The 13,675-nt window shown below is 41.3% G+C and overlaps 1 protein-coding gene across 4 annotated transcripts in view; it reads left to right on the forward strand.

The window, feature by feature from the left end:
* Positions 1-403: 403 nt before the first annotated feature.
* The window catches only part of ncapg (non-SMC condensin I complex, subunit G), a 56,984-nt gene continuing 43,712 nt past the window's right edge, over positions 404-13,675 (forward strand). The window contains exons 1-8 of one of the 4 annotated variants that reach the window (XM_078215434.1): positions 404-487; positions 1,132-1,233; positions 1,401-1,528; positions 5,039-5,239; positions 6,490-6,718; positions 8,548-8,693; positions 11,040-11,124; positions 13,309-13,501. In XM_078215434.1, coding sequence (XP_078071560.1) covers positions 1,415-1,528; positions 5,039-5,239; positions 6,490-6,718; positions 8,548-8,693; positions 11,040-11,124; positions 13,309-13,501 — 968 coding nt within the window. In that variant the 5' untranslated portion in view covers positions 404-487; positions 1,132-1,233; positions 1,401-1,414. Of the gene's footprint in view, positions 488-1,131; positions 1,234-1,400; positions 1,529-5,032; positions 5,240-6,489; positions 6,719-8,547; positions 8,694-11,039; positions 11,125-13,308; positions 13,502-13,675 lie in introns of all 4 variants that reach the window. The other 3 variants (XM_078215420.1, XM_078215412.1, XM_078215427.1) reach the window with 3 other exon arrangements.

Here is a 13,675-nt window from a genome sequence, read left to right on the forward strand (position 1 = left end):
TGTGTGAACTGTAGCTCTGAGGCGGTCCTTTCCCAAAGTTCATGTGTGGTTGATCTTTCCTCACCCACTCTGCCTCTCTCCAGGATGTGGAGATGCCGGCGTTGGACTGGGGTAAACACAGTAAGAAGTTTAACAACACCAGGTTAAAGTCCAACAGGTTTATTTGGTAGCAAAAGCCACACAAGCTTTCGAGGCTCTGAGCCCCTTCTTCAGAAGGGGCTCAGAGCCTCGAAAGCTTGTGTGGCTTTTGCTACCAAATAAACCTGTTGGACTTTAACCTGGTGTTGTTAAACTTCTTACTGTGTCTCTCCAGGAGCCAGCTGGAGAACTGGTCCTCGCCGACCAATCGCCCGCTCCGCTGCGCCTCGAGTTGCCGTCATTTCCGGCCCGAGCTTCATCTCGCGAGAGCCGATTTGAAATTTCCGGCGGTTGTTGGCGGCTCGCGCCAATTCGGATCATTTGAAAACAGGAATTCTGAATCTGACAGGTAAAGAACCCCCCCTTCCCCTCCCCCCCCCCCTTTCCCCCCCCCCCCCCTCCTCCTCTCCTTCTCCGAGGGTGAGAGGGGGGAACCAACCCGGGGGAGGGAGAGTCTGCTCCTGGTGGAATTAGGGTGTGTGCGGTGGGCAGAGTCCGGTAATGGAGAGAGGGAGATGTGATGATCGGGTTGAGAGAGAGAGAGTGAGTGTGTGATAGAGAATGGAAGAGGAAAGAAAGTGAGATAATGCAGGTTAGTAATTTGAGAAGGAGGATGATAGCCCAGGTCATTTTGCGAGGTGGGAAAGGGAACCGTGAAGGTGGTTGGAGAGAGAGAGTTGGGTAACTGGCGGAGGGGAGACAAGCTGGTAATCTGGAAGGAAAGGGAGCATTTTGAGCTATGGAGCCTGTTTTGGGGGCTAGCGGGGGGAGGTGGGTGAGATAAGGCATGAGAACCCGTCTACTTAATCAAGGGGGTATACAGTGACCCACATAACCAGTGGAGGTGTGTGATAACCTCAGTGTTGAAGGAATGGAGAGATGGGATCATCAGCAATGAGGGTTACTCAGGGTGCTGTCTGTGTCAGTTGTGTTTTCTGTCAATTCAAGTACTCATGAGTTTAAAGGAATTTGTGACACCCTCTTGTGACTCAGTGAGGACCTGTGAGCTTGGAACAATCTGCCCTCTCTCAGCATCAATACTGATGAGGAAATCTGCTGTGAAAGACTGGGACATCCACACTAACCTGATCCCAGGTTAATATTTTTTCTAAATTGCTAGAGGTCTTAGAATAAAATGTTCTCTCTTGTATGCTCCTTGCCCTTAACTTGCAAAAGTACATAAATATTTTTAAAGTGGATTTATTGTTGCTTTAAAAACATCCTATTGAACAGTGATAATTTATTAATAGTTTTTATTTCAGATTATATTGTGTAAATGGGGATGCAAAAAGATGAACTGGTCCAAATTCGACAAGCCTTTGAAAAGGCTCAGAAGGGACATCAAAATCTGGCAAAGCTGGTGGCAGGACTCAAACAAATTTATAATAAGGTACAGTGCATTGCGTTGCCTCTGGATAATAACTATGGTAATCAAAAACCTCTGCTGTATTTGTCTGGATTGATAGCTTCAAAGTGTGTTTTAACAGTTTGTATTGGACTTTTGAATTTGAATCTTATTATAAATTAGAATTAATAGGGTCTAGGGACCTGCACACAACACTTCCCTTTATTGTGACTTGCTCCCCTAACTACGAGTCAAATATCCTTTATTTGTACTTCTGAAAACCAAACGTTTTGTTGAGCAGAACCTAACGTGAGCCAACATGAACCTCCCCAATGTTTTGCGCAAGAATTCTGTGATCTGAGCCGACAGAATATAAGACAAATGTACAAACAGAAACCAATGTTGATGTGGCAGATGAAAAGGGAAGAGGTCTCAGCAGAGTGCATTGACATTCTGAACTCTTTAGCTACATAAAAACTGAAAATGTCTGAATACTGTACCAAAATGCAATTGGCCCCAAGGGTTTTGGATAAAGGATACTTCCTTTCCTTCACTTGCTTTTGCTATTTTGATCTAATTTCTTTTTGCCTTAATTTCCAACATTTTAAGCTTAAGTAATAACTTCAGTTTGGAAGTTTAGATATGGCATGTTAGGTGGTCTTTCACTGTGCTTGAGATGTGGCAACTTCAGTTGATCAGTCAGACTTTTCTGCTTCTGAATCAGTACTGGCTGCTATTTATTAGGTTCTTGTCACACAGTTTCAGCTTGGTTCAGTAGGTAGCATTGTGGTCCAAGTTAGAATTGTTACGAGTTCCAGCCCCCTTACAGATTTGAGAGCATAAATCTAGTGCTTTGGGGCATCCCAAGAATATAATAAGATGCAATTTAATTTACAGGTGATCTTTGTGTATATTTTTGAACTTCATTTTACTCTTTGACCTGTTTTGCTACCATTTTTTGAAATTGATTCCTGAAATTTCTTATATCTAGAGTTGAGTCCCTGTATTGTTCATGGGCTCATTGTGTGGAGGTTGATGGTTATTACATATCAGCATTTAATGCATAGGATAAGTACCATCCATTTCTGACAATTAGCTTTGTGTTTTTAAACAGAACAATTGGACAGTTGAGGCTTGTTGCCTCAATTCCTCTTCCAAGTGGCAACTTTCCATGTGACTCCTGCCTTCCTGGTGAAGGAAAACGGCCAGAATTTCTGGCTTATGTGGGAGTCAATGATATATGTAGGAAAAAGATTGATGTTTTACAGTCAGTTTCATGAGCCCAGAGAAAGTTAAAAAGCAGGATCTTTGAGCTAATAATCTTTGAATTAGTCAGTGCCACTATGCTAGTGAGTGTAAGAGTTGTAAGAAAACACAGGTTAACGTGGCTGAAAAAATGGAATATGATGGAGGATTCCTAGTGCACATTGAGCCAGTTCTGGGACAGAAGGGACCTATTGAAGGTGGATGGGTTATATCTCAACAGAGCTGAGACAAATGGCCTTGTAGGAAGGTTAAATAATACTGAGAGAAGATTTTAAACTTGGAGGATGGATGAAACATTAGCGAGGAGAAGCAAGGTGCATAGGACTAGGAGAGGTATTAGCATTAGAATAAAGAACAATTCAGAGAGGGGATAGATGGACAAATGTGAAATAGCCTAAGATGGATTTGAAGTGCATATATGTAAATTCTTGGAGCATGGTAAATTAGGTTGGGCACAGTAGGAACAAGTTGCTACATGATATTATGATATAGTGGCAATAATGGAGATCTGCCTTAAAAAAGGGGAGGATTAGCAACTTAACATGCTTAGCTATGAGATATTCAGGTAACATGGGGACATTTGGCACAATGCGTGTTGATCTCATTTTCCTCCTCCCCTTCCATTCTGGGGAAGGCAGCTGTCCAACGAGCACTGTCACTTTGCTAGTACCTCAGCAGTAGTGCCCATCCATGACAGCAACCTCCCAGCTCTTATTTATATCGTCAAGAAGCTTGAATCAAATAAAGATTTAAGAATTGGATAAAATAAAGTTTGAAGAATTTGATGAAATGGAATTGATCAGAGTTCAGCTGCCTAGAGGGTTTTTGTTATGTGAATGAGCAGATATTTACTTGAGTGAAGTGGAGAACAATACAGTATAGAATTGTGTGTGTTAAAATTACAGAAGATGTGCCAAGGGAGGCATAAGAATACAAGTCACTTGCATGCTAGAAACATGGCTACTAAAACGAGTTATTTAGATAGGATGAGATCAAAATGGAAAAATGGTATATCAGTAGCAGGGTTAACTCTGTACTGTAGGAGGAGAAGCAGCTGATGAGCAGCTAAGATCATATCCATGCATAGTTGGAAGCAGAAGTTCTCTCAAAAGCAGGATTCTATGCTGGAAGATGCTGGTTGAAAACCCTCAAAGTCTGCACTGAATTAGAAGAAAGGCTTCCCAAAATTAAAGATACAACATGCATGGTAATGATTTGTTGGATTTGGCTTATTGATTTTAACTGTATGTGATGTTGTTTTGGGACAAGAGGCATTCTCAGAGTTTAGATTGATGTGGAATGGAGTTAATTCAAGGATTGTGTGCATGTGTGTGTCTACATATCCCACGTTATGATGATCTCGTTCATGAAAATTATTCTATGAATGATTATTTGGGCATATTTTGCATTTATCCTCAATTGTGGCTTCATCTATGAGTTTCTAGGTTTTCACCTTTCCCTAGTTTCTTCTTAAGACTGATATCTTCCTTTCCTCTGATACATTAGTTGTGCTCATTTCCTGGTTTCATTTTGCCCCTCTGATCACTCTTTGAACGTGTTCGAGTTTTCATTTAATAATTTTGGTGGCAGTCCCCTAACTCCCTTCCATACCATTTTTTTCCTACAGAATTTATTGAACTTTTTTCTGCATTTCACTTCTGATTGTTTTGTTCATCATTTTGAAACATGTTTGTCCGCTTGCAAACTTGATTAATTATTCAACATATATAGTAGTATTTCTTTATATTCTACTTCAGGCAAAGCAGCCTGCCTGAATCAATTTGAGCTTTCCTCCTTTATCTTGTTTCATCAAGACATTGGCAAGTGTTGAGTTGAGATTTCGTGGTCAACAGCAACCACTTGATAATTCATGAGCCAAACTAATGAAAGTCAGAGGCTGCTGGACCCAATTCTGTTATCAGATGTCAGAATTGGTCATTGGACAGAAATCAAGAACATTTTTGATGCAATATTTCCAGTTCTCCATGTGAAATCCAACTGATTAGCAAATAACAACGTAGATATTAATGCTGAATTAATATAAAATACTCATTTGACCGAGTTCCCCCTTTGTCAGATATTTTACTGACTTTTAATCATTTCTCTGAAGCAGTTGAATAAGCTCAGGTGTATTCATAAAGCAATTTGTGTAAGATCTGGTGGAAGTAGAGCGTTGAATGGGCTGAGTGGCTTTTTGATTCTGTACCTTTTTCTTTTTAACATTTTCCTAGCAAATGTCTGTTTATATTATTTCTATTATTAATACTATTTTTTATTTAAAAGTTGCAGAATGAAGATAAAAATACATTTCATGAAGAATTTATCAATTTGCTGAAATATCCCATGACCATTTATAAGCGAGAGCCAGCATTAGAAAGGATGATTGAGTTTGTTGCAAAATTTGCTACTTCGTTTGAAGAACCAGTAGATGAGGAAAGCAATGAGGAAGAAAATTGTTTCATGCTGTTCTTATTTCACTTCCTGCTTAAGGTGCAGTATTATTCCCAAAGTTCAAAAACATTCAAAAGCATTCAAAAACATACAATTCCATGAATTTTTGTTTCTATTTCATTTTACTTGGTTGATAACGGATTTTACTCCAGTAGATAGTTTTCTTCATGGAAATCTTTAGATTACAAGTAGAAATCTAACAGCAAAAACAGTACCAAATCCTTTTGTACTTTTACTGAAATTTGCTTTGTTGCCCAAGAAAGTGAGCTAATTATTATTTGGTATGCTAAGAACTAGCATTTAAAAAGTGACAAACCTTTTAATTAAAGTGTCGGTAAATGAGTTGAGTTTTGGGGGTTATTTTGTTTTAAAAAGAATCAACATATGCAAAACCAAAATTGCTGCTTTTAAAAGGTTGGTATTTGCTTGTTCATTTACCAGAGTTTCATTCTCGTTGAATTGTTCTAATAATCTTTAATTTTATCTTTAAGAAATATTTGCACTTAACTGCAACTGAAATACTTGTTTGTTGTTTGTGGGGCCTTGTATGCAGATTAGTTGTCGCATTTACCTACATGACAGTAACTGCACTACAAAATGATAGTGCTTTTGGATACTCTAGGACAAGTGATGCGATTTAAAAAAAAAAGTCAGCCCAATATAATGGAAATAAGTTGCATTATTTTTGTTTAGTGTTTTAATATTTAAAGTTTTTTTTTCCTGAACCGTGGGGATTTATCCAAGAGGAGATTAGCGCCCTGCTTAGTGCTAGGTTATGTTGCACAGTGGTTAGCACTGCTACCTCACAGCTCCAGGAATCTGGGTTTGATTCCCACCTTGGGTCACTGTTTGTGTGGTGCTTGCATGTTCTCCCTGTGTCTGTGGTTTTCCTCTGGATGCTCCGGTTTCCTCCTACAGTCCAAAGATGTGAGGGTCATGTGCGTTGGCCATGCTAAATTGCCCCTTAGTGTCCAAGGATGCGTAGGTTAGAGGGATTAGCAGGGTAAATATGTGGGATTACGGGGATAGGGCCTGGGTGGCATTGTTGTCATGCAGACTCAATGGGCCAAATGGCCTCCTACTGCACTAAGGTTTCTCTGATCTGACACATACAATTGTGACACAGCTAATTTCTAATGTGTACTAAAGATTTTAATGAAGACAGTGACTTTTATAATGTTTGCCAAATTGACGTATAGAAATTGCCGACTAATGTTATGAATTCAAGATAAATCTCACAGGTCTTTGATTGGATTTAATGATCTTGGTTCTAAACCACCTCCCAACAGTCTCACAGTGCATGTAGCCACTCTGTTCGATTCCGTGCCTGTCAGCTGATCAACAAACTTCTCGGTAGCATGTCAGAAAATGCACAGATTGATGATGAGCTATATGACCATATATATGAAGCTATGCTGGTGAGATTAAAAGACAAGTTTCCAAATGTGCGAATACAGGCTGTGCTTGCCTTATCCAGACTTCAAGACCCCACTGATGAAGATTGCCCAGTTATTGACGGTAAGTATTGACCTATCCAGTCTATATGAATGTTTGCGATTCAGAAGATTTTTTTTTCATTTGTATGACATGTAAATTGAGTATTCATTGTTTTATGAATATCTACTTCAAATTTTTAAATTGCAAATTATGAAGTAACATTTTCAGGGCAACTTTTATATATGCATGATACAGATTTTATTTTTGCATGATTCAGTCTCTTGGCCTGGACTGCGTGAAAATTGTGGGGCCTTTGTTTTTACGATTCCTTTATAATTGAAAAGGGATATAGTCATAAATGGGTCTTCTGTTCTGGTTTTTGGAACCTTTGGTTTTTAAAAGTGTTGTTCTAAAATGTGTACATGAGCTGTTGAAGAAAGCCTTTTCTGCAAAGCTTGCTGTTTTATGAAGTGCATTGGCTTGGATTTTGCAGTCATTGGAAATACAAGGGTCTTTGTAGAGGCTGCTCACAAAGATCTAATGATCTCTGGCTGAGATTTCCATTTTCCTGACGGCAGTTTAAATCTGATGTCAATGAAGGAGATGCGGTGTTTGGCAGTAATAATGAAGTAGTGAAGTCGTGTTTTCACCACATTTAGCAAGGAATAACTTTTCCTAGGGCTTTTAGAGTGGAAGCTCTCACCAATCCATGATTGCAAGAGTTAGCTGCCTGTGGGAGCCTCGACAGTGCATTTCTATGGAGTGTAGATTTACTGACTGCAACATTTTGTTTTCTGCATTGTTTTGCACGTCTAAATGCCTGAAGTTGTTGTCAGTTTCAGTGGAGTGATGGGGCCCGATTTTACTATTTTCATTCTAAGTGCTGAATCTGGGCGTGATGCAGATCCGACTTGGAAATCTGCTTTCAGGCACCCCCATACGCACTCAGCCATCTCCAATCCCATTCGTGCTGTGGGCGGGGCTTAGCGCCGCCGAAACGATTGGAGCTCTGAACTGCGCATACTCAGTTAGAGAAAAATTTGATAAAGTGCGCCCGTGTCAGATCGCTCCCGGGCCGCAGAAAGCGGAGAAAGCGGCCCGGGAGCAAAAAGCGGGAGCGATGGCCCCCACAGACATCACTGTCTCCCTTATCCCCCCCCAGCTTCCCAGACCGATCGCCCCCAGGGTGGCAGCGGATCCCCCAGCCGCCCCCCACCGCGCCCCCACCAGAGATCCGCCTGCCCTCCCCCCACCAGAGATCCGCCTGCCCTCCCCCCACCAGAGATCCGCCTGCCCTCCCCCCACCAGAGATCCGTCTCCCTACCGCCCCCCCCCCCCCCTGCCAGAGATCCGTCTGCCCCCCCAGCCTGAGATAAATCTTACCTGTCTCCCTACCTTCCCCCTCCCCCCCCCCCCCCACGCCTCTGAGAATGGGTCTGGCCTCACTCACCCCCCAGCCCCAGAGGAACATCTGACCCGCCTCCTCCTCCCTCCCCACCAGACAATGACCAGTCCCCCCCCCCCATGGCACCAGATAAAGTTGGGCGGGCAGTTCATTAATTCAATTTAAATGCATGCAAATGTATTTAAATCGCCATTGCGCCCGTTTTGGGCGCGAATCGAATCGTAGCCATTCCCGGGTTTTGGTAAAGTGGCAATCTGCGTGGGCGTGGATCGCGTTAATGGCCTCTCACCCGACTACCACGTTTCCGCGCCGTGCAATGGTAAAATTGGGCCCATGATGACGAACGCTAACATTTTGCTGTCATTACCACAGCAAAATCTGGATCATTGCTGGTGACTAAAAGTGGATATGTTATGTCTTTGGCTTGTTGAAATGTAGTATAGTAAAAAGATAGCTATTGAAGTTCTTGGTGATTAAAATGCATTAATTTTAATTTTTGTCTTAGCATACTTGCATTTAATTGAATGTGACACCAATCCAGAGGTGAGACGAGCAGTATTGTCCTGTATCGGACCATCAGCCAAAACTCTTTCCAAAATAATTGGGCGAACTATGGATGTTAAAGAGAATGTCAGAAAGTTAGCCTATGAGGTGGGTGAATATTGGTGTGTGCTGGCCCTCTTGCTGAATCCTACTCTGTTCCTTGTCTTTCTGCCATCAAATTTAATATTAAAAATGAAAACTCATAGATCATGCTTAACTCTTTTTAAGTTCTATGGAAAATGTGATCCTACCACTAGATATCTGTGGTTTCATTATAAGCTGCTATATTTAAAAAATCTTAAAAATATGGCTTTTGGTACACTAAGCCTAAATGATCCAAAGAAGTATGATTGGTGAGGAAAATGAAAACCTTACACTTTGCTTTGCCCCCGCCCCCCCTTATTCTGTAATTTCTTTCTTTAGGGATTTCTTTCTTTGCTACTGCAGCCATTATAAATTAGAAGGATTGTTTGAGCTTGGGCATAATGAGGCATACTTTCTCCATTTGAATGTGCACAGTTTTGCTGGATTTCTTTTGCCTTAAAATATACCAGCTACAACTTGATACAATGTTAGAGCAACCTTTCAATGTAGGAAACTTAGACTTCCTTCCCAAGATCAATCTTGCTTTAAAAGAATGGCAGGCTTTGGTGCAGTCCAACATGCCAACTTTGCCACAAATAGAAAATTCTGAAATTCTCTACTGCAGTGATTCATCAAGATTCCTTTGGCAGGTGACCTTTACCACCAAGGTGTTCCCCCTGCACCAATGCAGGCGCAGGGGGAACACCATGGCCTGCAAGTTAATCTTCAAGACGGGCGGCACAGTGGTTAGCACTGCTGCCTCACAGTGCCAGGGTTCGATTCCTGGCTTGGATCACTGTGGAGTTTGTCCGTTCTCTTTGTGTCTGCTGGGTTTCCTTCCACAGTCCAAAGATGTGCGAGTTAGGTGGATTGACCTTGCTAAATTGACTCTAGGACTAGCTGGAGTAAATGTATGGATTTATGGGGGTAGGGCCTGCGTGGGATTGTGGTTGGTGCAGACTCGATGGGCCGGAAGGCCTCCTGCACTGTAGGATTCTATGATTCTACGTACACCATCCTGATTTGGAAATATGTTGCCAGATCTTCACTGTTGCTGTTTCAAAATAGTATAACATTCTGCCGAACAGCACTTGTAACTGTATGTGCACCTACACCTCTGGTATTTGACTCAAAAAAGCACCTCATCACCACCTCCTTGAGGGAAACTGGGGGATGGGTAATACATGCTGTCCTTGCCAATGATGCCCACATCTTATGAAAAAACAACCCTGTGTAATATTTACTTCTAGTGTATCTTTAACTAAATTGCATTATATGTTTACTGCTGAGAATGATGCAATGTTTCTATCATTGTATAGATAATGTTGAAGAATGAAAAACTACAGTCCTTTTTATTGAAATAAAAACATAGTGCACGAAAAACTCAACAGACTTGGCAGTATCTGCGCAGAGAGCAGCGGAGTAAGTGTTGAGTCCAGTGTGACTTCTCAGAGCAAATGAGTATTGTATTGGACTTGAAACATTATCTGTGCAGAGAGAAGTAGAGTTACTGTCAAACCTGCTGAGCTTTGCCTGCCCTTTGTTTTTATTTCAGGTTTCTTGCATCTATAGTATTTTGTTTTGTTTTATTCTTTTGTGTTGAATGCTGCATCTTAAATGAGAATAATCTATCTCTAAACCCTTTCATCTCCCTCTCCTTTCAATGCTTTCCTTGAAACTCATTTCATTGGGGGGGGCGGCTATAGCAGAGCAGTGGGCCAGGAGACCCCCCCCCCCCCCCCCCCCCCCCCCTGCCCAAGCGGTTGGGGATAAGGGGTGGGGGTGCACCCTGGGTAGTGTCAGCCTGGCCCTGTGGCACTGCCGAAGGGGCAAAGTTGCAATGCCCAGGAGGCACCTTGGCACTGCCCACCAGGCATTGTGCAATGCCAAGGAGGTGGGACGAGATTGGTTGGGGTGCTGGGTCCCGCTGACACTCTGCACTCGGGCTTGCTGACAGAGGGAGGGAGGCCAGTGATCGGGGTGGGGGCTGTCGGGCTTTTTTAATAAGGTTCAGGCAAAGGCTCTCTGCAGTGTACAGAGTGTGGGAGATTCATTTTGAAAGTCCTGATGAAAGAAACAGCGGGATTTACTCCAGTTTTTAATGTGAATTCGACACATAGAATTTTTTTGGGAGAATCCCACCCTTGGTTACTCAATGTCTCCTTTAGCTTTGCATTCATTTTTTAAATGATACCGTAAAGTTTTGGAGTGCTACAGATGCAATTTATTTTGATTGTAAATTAAAATCACAATATGTTTGATCTTTTTGTTTTTAACTTTGTATTGAAACAATATGATTTTTGTTTTTTAACATTTATATTTGAATTTGCCAGGTGATTCAGGAAAGTTATCAATTGTCTATCCTTTTAGGTTCTAGCAGAAAAGATACATATAAAAGCATTTTCCATTGCACAGAGGGTAAAACTTCTTACGCAAGGCCTGACTGACCGGTCAGGTAAGTTATCTACATATAACATTGCTAATAATAGAGCTGACACCAAAGTCTATGCAATTTTAAATTGTATTATGCACACTTTGGATCAATGTTCATTGCATTTTATGTCTTGCTAAAAGAAAATTGCCATCCAAAGTCATTGCATTCTAACAGAGATGTCTCCAGTTTGGAAATATTCAACTGAAAATGGTGATCCAAATTTAGTAAGTTTACTTTGTTAACTTCTTATATTTACAATATCTTTAATCCTAAATGGTTGGGAAGGCAACCTGAGAGCCGGTAATCTCTGATGATTTACGCACTATTCTGCAGAGTTTGAGATAGAAGATGGAGAACTTGAATCCTATATAGCAAGTCCTCATTAAAGTTGTGATTGCATCCCTAAAAATTGTAAGTTTAAGTATAACATTGATTCTGTTAACACTTCTGTAGAACCTTCCTCAGCAGGAAAAACGTTTTTATGCGAATTTGACACTTAGAATCTTTTTGGGAGAATCCCACCCTTGGTTACTCAATGTCTCCTTTAGCTTTGGATTCATTTTTTAAATTATGCCTTCAAGTTTTGGAGTGCTACAGATGCAATTTATTTTGATTGTAAATTAAAATCAAAATATGTTTGATCTTTTTGCTTTTGTTTTTAACTTTGCATTGAAGCAATGCAATTCGCATAAAAACTGGAGTAAATCCCGCTGTTTTTTATTTTATATTTTAAAAGTTATTTCATTCATCAATTTAGGAATTCATCAAAATATTTCAATTCAAGAGGGAGAGGGTATAATGTTTTATTACTTCCTTTTTTCCTGCGAAGGAAGATTCTATAGAACCCAACTGCAGTGTTAACAAAATCTATGTTGTACTTAAAGTTGCAATTTTCCTGCTCCCTGAACCTCCTGGTCACTGCAGACTCTCCTCACTTCCCAATCTAAGAGTTGTGACCTTCTCTCGCCTACCCAACTCCAAATTGCACCCACCCTCTGTCTGAACCTCCCACTCCCTGGCTCACCCTTTCATTGCTTCACTCTCCTGGACCTGCATTCCTGTTTGAGGATCCAGATCCGATTCAAAGCTGGATCTCCAGAAGTTGTGTAATGTGAGTCACAATGGGTGCAGAAGTGCCAAGCTGGGGCTGCTATAATCCAGAAGTTTTTTTCAAATGCTACTGCTAGCGTGGGCTAGGGAGAAGGGCAGCTAGACAGGAGCATTAAAAAAAAAATCATGGATCAGTTGCAGTCCCAGGAGGTTACAAAGTTAGGGTGATGCGAGGCCCTGGAAGCATTTCAGCACTAGAATGAGAATTGGAGACTTTGGGGAACTAGGGTTCGAAATGGCTGAGTACTGAGCCAATTAAATTTGAAGTACTATCGTCCTTGTGCAAAACGTCATTTCGTGCCAAGCTTTTTAGGTGGTGCCTTTGTTGCACTATGGACTGTAGTCTTCCAATGTTCTCCTGGCTAGCCTCCCATTTTTCACCTTTGAAGCTTGAACTTGTTGAAACTGTTGCCTGCATCCGAACTCGCCCAAGTCCATTCGATATTAGCTAGTCTAATTGGGCTCCCGATCTGAAAGCACCCAACTTCACAATTATTTATTTATTTTGCTCATTCAGGACGTGGGCTTCGCTGGCTAGCCCAGCAGTTATTGCCCTTGAGATAGTGATGGTGAGCTACCTTGTCAAACCACTGTAGTCTCCTCCATGATTTTCTTCTCTCCTATCTCTGTAATCTCTTCAGGCTCTACAACCAACTAAGATTTTTGCGCACCTCCAATTGTGCCCGCATGTGCGTTCTTGATTCTAGTCTCTCCGTTGCTAGTTAGCTGTCTAGGTTCTAATTTCTGAAGTTCCTCCTCAAACCACTCTGTTGGCCCCTTTAAGACTCTTCTTAGAACTTATTTTTCTTGTCCTTATTTCCCCGTGTCCTAAAATCATATGCGACTTGGTGTCAAGTTTAGTTTGGCAACACTCCTGGAACCTCTTGGGAAATTTTACAATACTGAAGGGTCAATATGTTTGTTGTTGTCTTTACCTTTGGGAACAAGCATATTTAACCACTACCTACATATTTATGGCACCATGTTGGCGTGTGTGCTTCTTGTTCAGAGCAATGTGTGATAAGAGTTTTAATGTCGTACTTTTATCTTTTCGAGTCATGTGGTGATTATGTTCTTGCTATCTTTAATTTATAGATGCTGTGAAAGAAGTGGTGCAAAAAAAGCTGTTGCAAGCTTGGCTTCGCACAATGGAGGGCAATGTTTTAGACTTGCTCCATCATCTGGATGTGGAAAATTGTGTTACTGTGGCTGAATCTGCGCTTAATGCTTTGTTCGTCCAAGCCCCTCTTGAAGAACTCGTTGAAAACTGTCAAAATCTAAATAATGGGTGCGATAGTCTCTTTGCTTTGGCTACTGAAAATAGTTTACTACTTTCAAATTTATAAGGGCAGCAAATGCATGGAAACATCATAAGTTTCCTGCCAAGTCACTCATCATTCTGACTTGGAACTACATTTCTGTTCTTTCACTGTCGCTATGTCAAAATTCTGGAGCTCCCTCC

This window comes from Mustelus asterias, chromosome 1 (assembly GCF_964213995.1).
Source record: "Mustelus asterias chromosome 1, sMusAst1.hap1.1, whole genome shotgun sequence".
NCBI classification, from domain to species: domain Eukaryota; kingdom Metazoa; phylum Chordata; class Chondrichthyes; order Carcharhiniformes; family Triakidae; genus Mustelus; species Mustelus asterias.